The 13,386-nt window shown below is 30.8% G+C and overlaps 1 protein-coding gene across 3 annotated transcripts; it reads right to left on the bottom strand.

The window, feature by feature from the left end:
• Window positions 1-588: 588 nt before the first annotated feature.
• On the bottom strand, window positions 589-5,023 carry LOC100803750 (mitochondrial thiamine diphosphate carrier 2). Of its 3 annotated transcripts, XM_003533382.5 has the most exons (8): window positions 4,779-5,023; window positions 4,538-4,696; window positions 3,322-3,438; window positions 2,971-3,082; window positions 2,547-2,674; window positions 1,342-1,494; window positions 989-1,126; window positions 589-841 (listed from the first exon to the last, which is right to left on the bottom strand). In XM_003533382.5, exons 2-8 carry the CDS (start codon window positions 4,655-4,657, stop codon window positions 623-625), a joined length of 987 nt encoding a protein of 328 aa, XP_003533430.1. In that variant the 5' UTR covers window positions 4,658-4,696; window positions 4,779-5,023; the 3' UTR covers window positions 589-622. The 3 variants fall into 3 exon arrangements, with proteins under 3 accessions (XP_003533430.1, XP_040861297.1, XP_006586930.1); XM_041005363.1 differs by having other exon boundaries at window positions 2,547-2,712; window positions 3,322-4,696; XM_006586867.4 differs by lacking the exon at window positions 1,342-1,494.
• Between the last annotated feature and the right edge of the window lie 8,363 nt (window positions 5,024-13,386).

Below are 13,386 nucleotides of genomic sequence, written 5' to 3'. Positions count from 1 at the left end.
AATACTAAAAATTATTTTCTTACTTCAACACATGTTTCAATATAAAATTTATAATTGCCATAATTTGAATATAAATTCCAAAATATTTTTTATTATTTTAAAAAAATTATATACAACTCTATCCAATTTTAACAAATCTTTAGCTTTTGCATTGCAAAGCGGTGAAGGTAAATTCTAAACCTCTAAATTGTCAAAATAAAGCCGAAACATACATGAACCATTTAATTTGGATACCACTTAAAATCAATTTTGACCCCCAAAAATTATGGTTTAAAATTTTTGGCTTCAACTTGATTTTAAAGTTGATTTTGCTAGAATTGAAAGCTAATCCAAACTCAATTTGAAAGTAAAAAACTAAAAAGCACGTGAGCAAGAAAAAACACCTCAACGGCTGAACTGCACCACCATTCACTAAAAGGAAAATAGATGTTACCCTGCTAGATCTTAGCTTTCATCTAGACTTATTATCCATCTTAAAAGAGAACTAGAATCTTATCCACTATTGCTGTAGTTAAATTATCATATACCTCGTGCTTCCTATCCGAGGGGGGGGGGGTTAAGTAGACTAAAAAAGAATGAGATTAAAAATCATAAAAATCCCCTTCTTCTCCTTAGTAAAAAATCAAGTCAAAATAGATTCCAGCCAATCTACTGTCAATTCATACGCAACAAATGTTACAGCACCAGCTGGTGCAGCTTTAACAGTTGATGGGAGTATCCCCTTATATAGACCAGCCCAACCCTCCATCTGTAATATTCTTTTCATGGCATCTAACATATTTTTGTAGGCACGATGTTCAACCCGAGCTCCATATCTTGGATGTCTTTGAAGACCTTCAATCTGGTAGCAAACAAAGAATGAAGATTCATAATTGTACCCACATCAAGTCATGGAAAGTTAAGGACATCATTTAATCAGGCATCAGGCCAACACACGTTTACTTGTTTTTTTATGGGTGGATGAGGGGTTCAACATTCTAAAATCTACCTGAAATCTTTTTTTGACCACATCAAGTGGATGACAGACGAGCTTGGCACATGTTCCTGCAGCCAACCCACACAGGAAAAGCTGAAAGCTAGAGAGGCTTTCTGCAGTAGGATTTGAATATTGGCGCTGATTCCACGCCTACAATTATCCCACATAATATATGCATATTATAAGAACAGGTATCAGAGGATTGCTCACTATAAAGTAATAGTAAAGCATTCATTCATCAGCTCTAAAGGAATCCAACTCTATCTTTATATGATACATTCATTCACTATCTTTATAACATTTCATTTATTTTATTAAAGTAAAACATGCATTAATCAGCTATGAAGAAAAAACTGAAATTTTACCATGGTCCAACGTTTAAATGTATCATAGGTGCCAAATTGTAGACCTGCATAAGGTATAATCTCAACTAGGGTTGGTGACAGTCCAGCATACAAGCCTCGGAAGCCACGAGTCTGGAGAATATCAACTAATGCTGCCCTCATGTTTGGATAAACCTAAGTGATGGGAAAATATTAGCATGGCATGGTTAGAAACAAAGACCACAACAGCCTCAAACTGTGCACTAAAAGCTAAAATTATATAGTCAAGGGCCAGCAGAGGTTTTTCTTTTTCCCCAACTCTTTGCAGCATGAAACACAGAGTGCTCGGTACTGAGATACAATACTTCACTGAATTTGAGGCTAGGGTCATAATTTATTTCCTACATAACCATGTCACCTGTTAAGATCAATGCTTAAGCAGCAAATTATGGATGCCTCTTTAATGCCATTGCAACGAACAGTCATGCTGTGGTGCCAGTCCAGGCACTTGACCAGCATATTTTAGGGTTCATCATAGCTTGTTGATCATTAAAAATCATACATGACATAATATGACAAATTTTCAGCCGTTTTGTGTTCTCCTCAAGGCATTTCATCAGCAAACTTAAGAGTTTAGCATGGTTTTTAGACCGCTAAAAATCATACATGATATGATCTGATAAATTTTCTGATGTGAAATACCATTAATTAATCAAGAAGCCAAGGTGAACAATCCCACCCTACGATTGGCAAAATGATCATGAAGCAACTACCCAAAAAGCTTAAGTTGTTAGGTAAAGACACATAAATGAATTATATTACATCTCTAATACTCCGCCTTATGCAGGAGTCATTTAGGTTTGAAGCAAGGGCGTTCCAAGCCCACCTATCAAGTATTGAAATTCAACCTTTTTATTTTATAATGTGGGTAGCAAGGATCAAACTCTAGACCACTTGATCATAGAGATTCTAATACATTGTCATAAACCAACTAGCCCAAAAGCTTAAGTTATCAAGTGAACACACAAGAATGGTTATATCTAACATCTACAGCAAGAAGAACAAAATAGCACAACATGACATAAAACTTTCAAGAACAATGGACAGAGCAAGAAGCAGAAGTAAATGGCCAGGAGGAGGGCGTTTAAAAAGCATGCCAGCAATTTCCTTCATTGACCTTCTCAGTTCACAACACTAATACACATTACAGTAATTTACTTCAAAACCATCTTGTAACATTGATCTACCTTCGGTTCACCCTGGGAAGCTAATATGGTTCGGAGAAGATCAAAGGGATATGACCCTACTGTAGCAGCACACCCAGCTAATGCCCCACTCATGTAGGATAGATAAGGGCTCAAATTAATGTGATTCTCTGCAGCAACATGAAGCAAAGCAATGAACAAAATAGACCTACAACAGGAAATTCCCTACTAATTAATATCTCTAGATTGTACATGGACATAGGTTTTGATCTGGCATATAACAATGTATACATCCATTACATACACATTTAAAGTTTTAACTGATAATGATGTGAAAAACCAAAAAGAAAAAAAGAAAAAAAAATCTCAGTAGACAGACACCTAGGATATAAAGTGCAAATTCCTTTTGCTCATTCAGCTAATATGTTAGGCCACTGATCAAGAATTGAAATACAAAATAGGATACCTGTCTTGGAAGAACCAGCGGCAAAAGTCTTCAACTTGTGTAGAACAGTAAATTGTATAGCTGTATATGGCATAACCATGAGCAAAGCTGGCACATTGCCCCGCCAAAAACCCTGTAATATAGCAGATAAGAAAGGGCAATACAGATTTTTTTCCCAGAAAAAAGGTTGACAGGAAACTTCTGAAAGACATTATTAAGAATTCGAGCATTATCAAATATACTGATCTCACCAACAGCCAATTGGTACCCTTTTAGGGAATATAGGAATCAGATGCAGATTACTAACAGAGAGAAGTAAACTAGGGTTAAATTAAACAATAGTTATAGAAAATGGGTTAGCCTAATTCCTACCCATATGCCTTCTTCTCTAAAAATATCTTTGCTTGCTTGAAGCATGCCAGTATACTTTGAAGGTGTAGACAAATCCTTGCGTAGTAAAGTCCATGAAGATGTGGGCTCTAGTTGAACCTGTCAATAAATGTGAATAACAAACAATTTATTTCAGCTCAGTGATCACCTTGATGAGGGAAAGGCAACAAGGAACAGCCATGATGATGGAACCCAAGCACCCTAAATCTAATGCAAATCTTAAAAACATTAACAAGTATACACATACAATTTAAACTGCAAGTAACCCCCATCATGTCAAAACCAACCAGCCCTCCTTAGTCCTTAGCATAACCAAGCCCAGTATTGACAAAGAAAGTCATGCGCACACCCTGGATGCTGACTCTAGTGTATGTTAGTTTAGAATAATTCAACCTCAAAAGCTAGCCCATGAGTTGAGGACTATCCCCTACACCTACTTAAATACACTATTTTGGCCATGTCACTAATTGATGTGGGATCACCAACTCACTTCCTTATGTTGAAGAATGGACATCCCGGACTGAAGTTTACAACACTGAATATCTGCAATGGTCCGATAAACTTGACATTTGACAACAACCACTAAGATAGGCTTAGACAACATCTAAAATAGCAATTTCAGCTTGACTCAATCTCAAAGGCTTGTTCGTGAAATGAGAATTACCCTCCACTTATATACATTATTCAGACCATATCATTTGTTGATGTGTTGAGGACTACCCCTACTTCTATACACTATTTTGGCTATATCATTAATTGATGTGGGATCACCAACTCACCCCCTCACGTCGAAGAATGAACATCCTGAACTAAAGTTTACAAGACTGAACATCTGCATTGGTCCAATAAACTTGACAACGATTACTGAGACAAGCTTTGACAACATCTTAAAATATCGATTTCAACATAACTCAATCTCAAAAGCTAGCTCGTGAAACCAGGTCTACCCTCCACTTATATATATTATTTCGACCATATTGACGCCAGGATCTCCCGCATGTCATTCATTAATTAAACACAGAAGATTACTTTAAAAGCAAAAAAAGTTGGCCTCAAAACACGTTCCAAAGCCGGACAAGTCTCCCTAAAAGTAAAAGGAAAGGGAGAAACACACGATCGGATGAAAGAAACCGTAAATGCGAGTACGAGTGAAGCTGAATTAGAAAGTGAAGTGCGATGGAGAGAGTAAAACTGAAACCTGGAACCTAATCTTAATAACATCGAGAGGTGACGTCACTGTCCTGGATATGCCACCGGAGATAGCTCCAGCAGAGGCATCAATCGCGGCACGCTTCAGCTGGCTCGGTTCCCCCTCCATTGCCGCCAAAAAAACCCTTCCTTTTCCAACTACCACAACCTGCAAAATCACACAATTCACATAGTAATGATCGTGAGGTGAAAAGTTGGGATTTTCGCCGAATTTGAGAGAGAGGGCGTACCGGAGAGAGAGGACGGGGAAGGAGGCAATGGAGAAGGGAGGGGACATCGGAGGTTGTAGAGAGAGAAAGTAGTGAGAGAAAGAGAAAAAGGAAAAAGCGTTTCTTGCCGCCTTATTTGATTGGGAAGATTTTTCTAGGGCGGCGAATTCTCCGCCTCTGTCTGAGGCGTTGCAGGAATTTATCAGAGTCTCTCAGACTAATAATAATAATAAATATAGTGAAAAAAGTTAAGTAAAGAAATATTTTACACGATCCTTCAATAAATTATAATCACTGTATATATAATAACTTTATTAATTTTTAAAATAATATCATTAAATAATTTCATATTATTAGTTCATATATATTAAACTTATAATAAATATATTAATAAAAAAACACGACCACACGAACACGAGATCGTGGTTTTGTCTGAAAATAAAGCACAAAGTTTTTGGAGTGGACTGAGTGATTTCAGGGATGAAAAATAAAAGTTTTTTTTTTTTACTTTTATTTTGTCTCTCTCAGTTGCCAGTGCTTCTGGTTCCCGTAACTATCCTGACCAATTATGATTCGTAAAAGTTCTTACAAACATGCATGTTAGATTCATCTATTTTCAAAACACTTTCAACTAGCTTAACCAAACACAAAAACAAATACTGATTATAATTGACTAGGAAAAGATAGCACTTTATGTCTCACTGTCTTTTTCATATTTTTTAAAATAAAAAATTAGGAAAAATTAGTGAATGATAATAAAATGAGTATAAAAATATATGTATTATAACATCTTATTTTCTTTTATATATAACTAGCAAGACATATTTTAAATAAAATGAAAGAAAAGGAAAAAAGATTTAGAAATTAAAAAAAAAAGACTAATAAAAAATAACTAACAACATGAGAGGGTGAGTTATTAAAATGGATAGTTGAAATGAATTGATTTCAAATCATCTTAATTTGTAATAGTATTTCTTTCTAGAAAATTTTTTGGACTATCATGATTTTTCCAGAATATAGAAAAAATAATTCACATTAACTAAAAAAAAGGTTTGTTAAAATAATTAATTTTATCAATGTCATTTAATAAAGAAAGTTTATTCATAAAATGTCTATCTGAAATATAATATATATATAAAAACCAGCTAAAAAATATCAATAATAAAAAAAAATCATTTAAATAAAATATATTTTGAGAATAGTTTGACTAAATATGATAAAATTAGTTAAGATTTATTTATATTTTAAACTAACTTAAGTTTTGTTTGTTTGTTTTTTATTCATTTATGGTCAATACCAGAGGAAGTAGCATTATTAACTTCTTTTACTTCTTTTGTTTGCTTCTTAGAAATGGTAGAATGGAGAAACGTCTTCAATATTATCATATAAGACGTCAATTACATGCATGTTTGGACTATCAACAAAACTCATCTAATATTTCTTTAATTTTTATGTCTTTGATAAATTATGAGAACAAATAAATCTATATCAATATGAGTTATGCATAACTTTGTTATTTTGATTCATCTAATCATTAAATTATAAGTAAATAATTGTCAATTTGGTCATTGATACAAATTAAACTTCATATAATTGAATTTTACGCTAAATATTATATAAATTGAACAAAAATAAAAAAATTAATTTAACTTATTTTTACGGAAAGAAAATAATTGAACTTTATATAATTCAAAAGTATTTTTATATTATTTTTATGTAACAACATGTCTTTTATCTAAAAGTACCTTTTCAAACCATAACACAAACATACTATTAGAGGTTAAACAAGAAGATTAATATAAAATTGTAAGATTTTTTTATATTCACATGATTGAAAATTATTTATTTAATAAAAAATTATATTTAATTTTTGTTATATGTAAAATTATTTTGAATCAATAATAATTATATTTAATTAGTGGGTTGTGAGATACCCATAATATATGGATATGTGTGCTCCCAAAGATACTTTAAAAAATGTTGGACTTAGAGGAGACGGTATAAAATTAATAAAATCATTTTCTTAGATTTCAAAAATAATGGACCTATTTGTTTAAACTTATTTTAAAAAATACGTTTTTTAATAAAATAAAAAAATTATGTTTTTTTTATGTATTTATCTAAATTACTTTTAAATAAGAATAAATAATTGTGTTATTTTTAAGTAACAAATTCTATCAACTTATTAAAAAATAATTTTTTAGAAATACTTTTTTTAGAAAATTGACTTTTTCTAAATTTAAATAAACTGACCAATATTTTAATGTGCGTGCTTAAATAACCAAAAATATTTGGACAGTATTATAGCTATTAATATTATTTAATAAACTATTGTGTTTAGTATAGCACTTGGTTTGAGGGGCAAAAACATCAAAAGGGAGCACTTTTACAAATTATTTATCAAAAAGGGACTCTTTTGCAATTATTTATCTGGGGGGTCTGTTTTTTTATTACAAAGCGCCCCCCAGACAAGCGCCTCCACTATGCATGTGACACGTGGTACCAGCGCGGCGCACGAGGGAGCCCCTGACGCGGGTGCGTCTGGTAGCGCCTTGCCACTGGACGCGACCCCAAGCGCCTAGGGAACAGGCGCCTGCCCCCCCCACCCCAGTCTCTTCCCACACCCCTTGGTCTCTTCTCGTGACACCCCCAGTCTCTTCTTCTCACACCCCCAGCCTCTTCCCACACCCCCCACCCCAAAATTGTATATTTTTTAATTTGTTTATCCAAAATTTAAATTTTGTTCATTTTTGTTATTAGTATTATTTGTTATTTTTTTATATTCTCACGCCCCCACCCCAAAATTTCAATAAGATTATTTTTTATACACTTTAAATTGCATATTTTTTAATTTGTTTATCAAAAATTAATTTTTTTTTTCATTTTTATTATTAGTATTATTTGTTATTTTTTTATATTCCCACACCCCCCATCCCAAAATTTCAATAAGATTATTTTTTATACACTTTAAATTGTATATTTTTTAATTTGTTTATCAAAAATTAAAATTTTTTTCATTTTTATTATTAGTATTATTTGTTATTTTTTTATTTTTTATTATTCTCTCTTTTTGAAGTATATATAAGTACATTTTCAGTAAAATACATTTTCACCTAAAATACATTTTGAAATCCTAAAATGTTTTAAAATGCTTTTTGATTTGGTCAATTCTTTTTTTATTTGCCCATTAAATTACTTTAGAGGATTTCTTCACATTGAGGATTTTTTATTAAAAAGAACAACATACCTTGCTGGGAGAAGGGAAACAAAAATAGAGTGTTGGAGGGGGTGGGGGAGGGACACGCCTGGTCCCTAGGTGTCTGGGGTCGCGCCTGCAGCAGGGACGCCACCAGTCGCGCCCAGTGGCAGGACGCTACCAGACGCGCCCGCGTCAGGAGCGCTACCCTGCTGCTCCCTCGTGAGCCGTGCGTGCCACATGTCACGTGCACAGTGGAGGCGCCTGTCTGGGGGGCGCTTTGTAATAAAAAAATAGACCCCCAGGTAAATAATTGCAAAACAATCCCTATTTAATAAATAAAATGTAAAAGTGCCCCCTTTTGGTATTTTTGCCTGATTTGAGGAGTTACTGTTAGGTCCAAATCTAATGGCATAACATTCATAGTCCTAATTTTATACAGGTCTGACTTCTTATATACATCAAGGAATATTTTATTAATGCCTTCCTCTCTCTCTCTCTGAGATTGACTTGTGTTGTAGATTTCTATTGTTAAGTGATAATAAGAAGCTTTTGACAAAATCAAATCATCCAAATACCTCAATCTCTTCAGGTATAGGAAGGGACAAATACAAAATAAACTAGTTTTATATAAAAAAAATACACGTAGTATCAACTATAATGTTTGTATCTCCGAATATATAGTTTGTTGGCGTCTTGGAGGGGGGGGTCTTATTTACGTAATTCTATCACTTCAAAATACTCGTAGTATCAACTAATGTTTGTATCTCTGAATATATAGTTTAAAAATACACCCAGTAAATTAAAAAAGAGTTTTAAAACACACGTAGTAACATTCCCAGGAATATCATTGTCACATACAATTTAGTCCGTCAAACAAACGGTCCCCAAGGAATAACTTATGGATTGCCTTCATGTGATTGAAAATCTTGTGAACTTGATGAAGAAACACCGTAATTGATCTATCCCTTGGCAGTAAATTAAAGCATTGGTGGATTGTAAATTCATTTGAAAATTAAAAGGATTCGTGAAGCATACTTGGGGCTTGTAGCCAATGGTTCATGACTTTGAGTTCACTCTGCATGGCTAATGTAAGCTTTATGTTAAGCATATTATAATGGCCATTCTTTTTTTATTTTAAAGGGAATTTGTCAATGTAAAAAGGGAAAGTTGAGCACATGCAGCAATATGCTGATATGAATATAGTGGTCCTTTGTGTTGAGAAATTGAGCTAGTAGTGTGGACGAAAAGAAAAACCATATGAAGCAAATGGAGAAATGGACCCGTATAAAAGCAGCTCCACTATTGAAGTAGATAAAGAATTAGCTAACATAGACTAGTAGCTTAGATAAAGCTTTATTAACACTGTGTTTATTGTTTTATATATTGAAATAGAAAGATAAAGAAGTAAATTACATAAAGAAGTAGTTTAGATAAAGCTAGATTAACATTGTCTTTACTATTTAAAATGGTTTCACCTTGTGTTATGACGAATTTGTAGATTAATTTTACTCAATTCCAAATCCTAATGCTTTTAAGCTATAATAAACTACGAAAAAAAAATGCATAATGAACAACAGGTATCACATTCTATATAAGCATGGTACTTGTAAATCATTAGATAATTGAAGTTATAAATCCACTTTTTTACTAATATAATTTTTTTTTATATTAAAACATCAATTTGGATTGGTCTTTAAAGTATTTATCTATCATGGATGATTTTAGTCATGTCAAACTCCATAGACGTTAGTCAAAGTGACATCTTAATGTCAAACGTTTGTCATGTTGTGAGAGACATCACTAAGAAACTATATCACCACTTTAGGTGGATTGCTAGAACAAGTGATACGAATCTACTCCACTTCATCAAGAAGTACCACCTTGAATCCTTCGTGGTTTTTGTGTTCCAAAGTCATATGAATAGGAGGCGCCATCATGTACCTCACTTCCACTCTTTTTTCGTAATTGGTCAGGATGCCTCATCTTGTTCATTGCCATAAATAAAATTGTTTTTTTCTTTTGCTTTTTTACTTTTATAATTTCTAAAAAAATTTAATATTAGATTTATTTTTTTTATTTGAGAATTTATATGCAAAAAATAATAATAATTAAGTATTGTTCGTCTATTTACTATTTTTTGATAATTTGTTCTATAACCTGAAAAATTTAAGGAGATTAATGAGGAAATACAACATTGGAATTCAAGGAATTTTGAATTATTTTTTGAGGGAAATAGAATAAATGATTAAAAATTAGTAAACAAATGAACAATACTTAAATATTATTATTTTTTGCAAATAAATTCTCAAATAAAAACAATTAAATCTAATATTAAATTTATTAAAATTAAAAAAAAATAGTTTTGTTGATGACAACAAACAAGATGACGCCTCCTCTTGACAATGAACAAAATCATGTCTCGTGGGATCTGTGATCCCTTTCAAGTTTCCTATAAGAGAAAAAATCAGGTGAGATTCTATTAACCTGGTTTGAAAACCCTAATCTCAGAATTCAGAAATCACTTTTCCTTCATTTGATTTAGTAATGTCTTTTCTAGAGTTTTCATCTTTTTTTATCATAAGTAAAATTTGGATATTAACAATAATAAACTTAACTACTAATTTGTTGGTAGTTAAAATTGGTAATAAATTATGAAATTCTTGTAGTGACAGTGGAATAAGTAACAAATTTGGACTCACTTGGACCAAAACGAGAAGAGGAAAATGTGTTGGGTTTTGGCCCAATTTTAAAACAGATATGGTTCAAACAGCTTTTTGTAACGAGATAACAATAAAAAAAATAGAATTAATATTTATTAAAAAGCTAAAATAAAAGAAAGAAATAAAAAATAAAGTGAAAAAGGACACATTGGATATTCTCAAAATATGCTTCCGGCTAAATGCAAAGCAACTGAGACCAATGCCGCGTTTCTCAGTGTAAATTCTTTCTTATCATGAAAACAAATGGAAGTCTACAAGTGAAAAGGATTCCAATAACTTGAAACTTTCCCACTTTTCATATGCGTCAAACTTGGAAGAGAAAATCATATGAAATATATTGTATTTTTTTTATAAAAAAGTCTTAAATTTGTTCCTTCGTTTTTAAGTTCAAAAACTCGGTTAACAAACGTATTTTTGAAACGTGAACAGTACACTTTCTAACATCAAGTCCGCGTCGAAGACGCGGCCCGGCCCGTGTTAGTTTTATGTATAGAGGTGCGCGCGTGATGATATCATAAATACATGCATATGACACGTAATTTGTGACATTGCAAATGCAATTAATTCAATAATTCATGCACGTTCGAGAAGTTAGTTTCAACGGAATCATTTGGTGCATATTTAATTTGCACCTAAAAATGTTATGACATGTATTTCAATAAAAATTCAATGAATAAAATAAAATAAATATAAAAATAAGGATTTTGATCCGTTGGATAAAGTTAAAAATATCTTTATAACGACAAACCAATCATATTCTTTCTTTTCTTGCCAGCTACAAGAAGCGCCAATAATTAAGTTCTACTCCACTTTCTTTGAGAATAATTAAGGTGTGTTTAGTTTGCATTTTCATTTTCTATTTTTATTTCCTGTTTTTATTTTCTAAAAACTGTTTTTATTTTCAAAAGATTAGAATTCTGAAAACATGTTTGGTTTGACTTCTTGTTTTCTGTTTTCATGAAATAAAAATACTGAAAATTTATGATATATTGACTTCTTGTTTTTTTATATTTTTAAATTTGCTTAAAATTATATTCATTGTCACCGCAATTTCATTTTACCCGAAATGAAGTTTCAGTTCTCAACAAAAATTTATTGTTTTAATTTTCTGGTTGTTTCCTGTTTTCATTTTTACTAAGAATATTTTGAGAAATCCAACCAAATACATTTTCATCACCGTTTTCTGTTTTTAGTGAAAATGAAAACAGAAAATAACCAAATCAAACATCCCCTTAGATTTTTCATTAATTCTTTTCATGTTTACGAAAATATTTTAGGGATGTATTGAATTGACATTTAAAAAAAATATATAATATAATATTTTATTGCAAATTTTTTTATAATATTTAATTAAGACTTCAAAATAACATAGATAAGTTTATGGTATTTAATCATGTTTATTACTATTTTTCTAAAGAGTGTATTAAAATTTAGTGACATTCGATTGAGATATTTTATAACATATAAAAGAAATTCTGATATTGAAAATATATAATTTTTTATACATTATTTTGAAGAGTGAAATTTTGTGACTCATCCGAAAATCCCATTCAAAGCTTAATCTTGTGTTGGATAAAGAATTTTAGCAATTAAAAAAAATTGAAATACATGATATTTGAATTTTTTTTGTTTTGTAAAAATTAAACCAAATGCTTAATATATGAAATTAATATAAGATAGATGTTTAAACGAGAGTAATAACTATCTTGTGTTATTGTAACTTTTGTTTGTTGGGTCAATAAAATAGGATAACATTATTTTATCTCTTATCTAATTGGTCTAATGTGTTTTTTATTTTAAATTATATTATTAATTAAAATATTAATAGTTAAATAATCATTAATCAAATATTTGAATAGTAATAATATCTTATATCATTTTTTATTATCTTAAGAAAAGTAATTACAATGTAATATAATTTATTTAACATTATGATTTGTATAATTATAAAAAAAATTATCATTTGAATATAGTTTATATTATATCCTATCTAAAAGATTAAAACTTATTTTACACTTATAATTATATTCTTATCTGAGTTTCATATCTTATTATATCCTGGTCAGCGAACAAACTTTTAAAAATATTCTTAGTGATTATTTATATTATATGAAAATAATTAGGGTGTGCAACGAATCATTATCCAAGTAATAATGAAAAGTAAACGACCAATTGCAACATAAAAGGGCCGTAATTGTTATTTTTCTTAATTCTTTTTACGTTTTCCAACCTATTTAAATTACATTAAGAGACATTAGGGAGCATCCAATTATTACCAAAAACACTAGTAGTAAAAAATAATCACACGGTTCCCTCAACACCCAAAGAAAATAGAAAAGCACACGACGAATTGTTGCATAAAAGGGCATAATAGATTAATTGTTGCCTTTTCTATTTCACTATCTCTTATTTAGTAAAATATCTTTTTCTGGATAATTATTTATTAAAATATCTTTTTTTTACAGAATATTTAGAAAAATATCTTATTTCTTGCATAATATTTAGTAAAATATCTTAAACATTAAGCAAGATTAATAAACTAGATAAAAATATAACTATTAACTAAAATTAAAAATAGCAATACGCGTGAATAATAATTTAAAGCGCCTTATTACCTGGAAGGTTCCTATATATATATATATATATATATATATATATATATATATATATATATATATATATATATATATGTTCGTTTGTTCAGTTCTTC

Source organism: Glycine max, chromosome 9 (assembly GCF_000004515.6).
Source record: "Glycine max cultivar Williams 82 chromosome 9, Glycine_max_v4.0, whole genome shotgun sequence".
In the NCBI taxonomy this organism is placed as follows: domain Eukaryota; kingdom Viridiplantae; phylum Streptophyta; class Magnoliopsida; order Fabales; family Fabaceae; genus Glycine; species Glycine max.
The sequence above is the reverse complement of the archived record's forward strand: the minus strand, read 5'-3'. Positions and strand labels throughout refer to the sequence as shown.

What these genes read in the sequence shown, in the direction of transcription:
- LOC100803750 (XM_003533382.5), bottom strand. Translation starts at nt 4,657, where the DNA reads ATGGAGGGGGAACCGAGCCAGCTGAAGCGTGCCGCGATTGATGCCTCT. An exon ending in TTATTAAGATTAGGTTCCAG is followed by an intron (nt 3,439 to 4,537) that starts GTTTCAGTTTTA and finishes ATTTATTGACAG; the next exon opens with GTTCAACTAGAGCCCACATC. An exon ending in CTTCCCAGGGTGAACCGAAG is followed by an intron (nt 1,495 to 2,546) that starts GTAGATCAATGT and finishes CCCATCACTTAG; the next exon opens with GTTTATCCAAACATGAGGGC.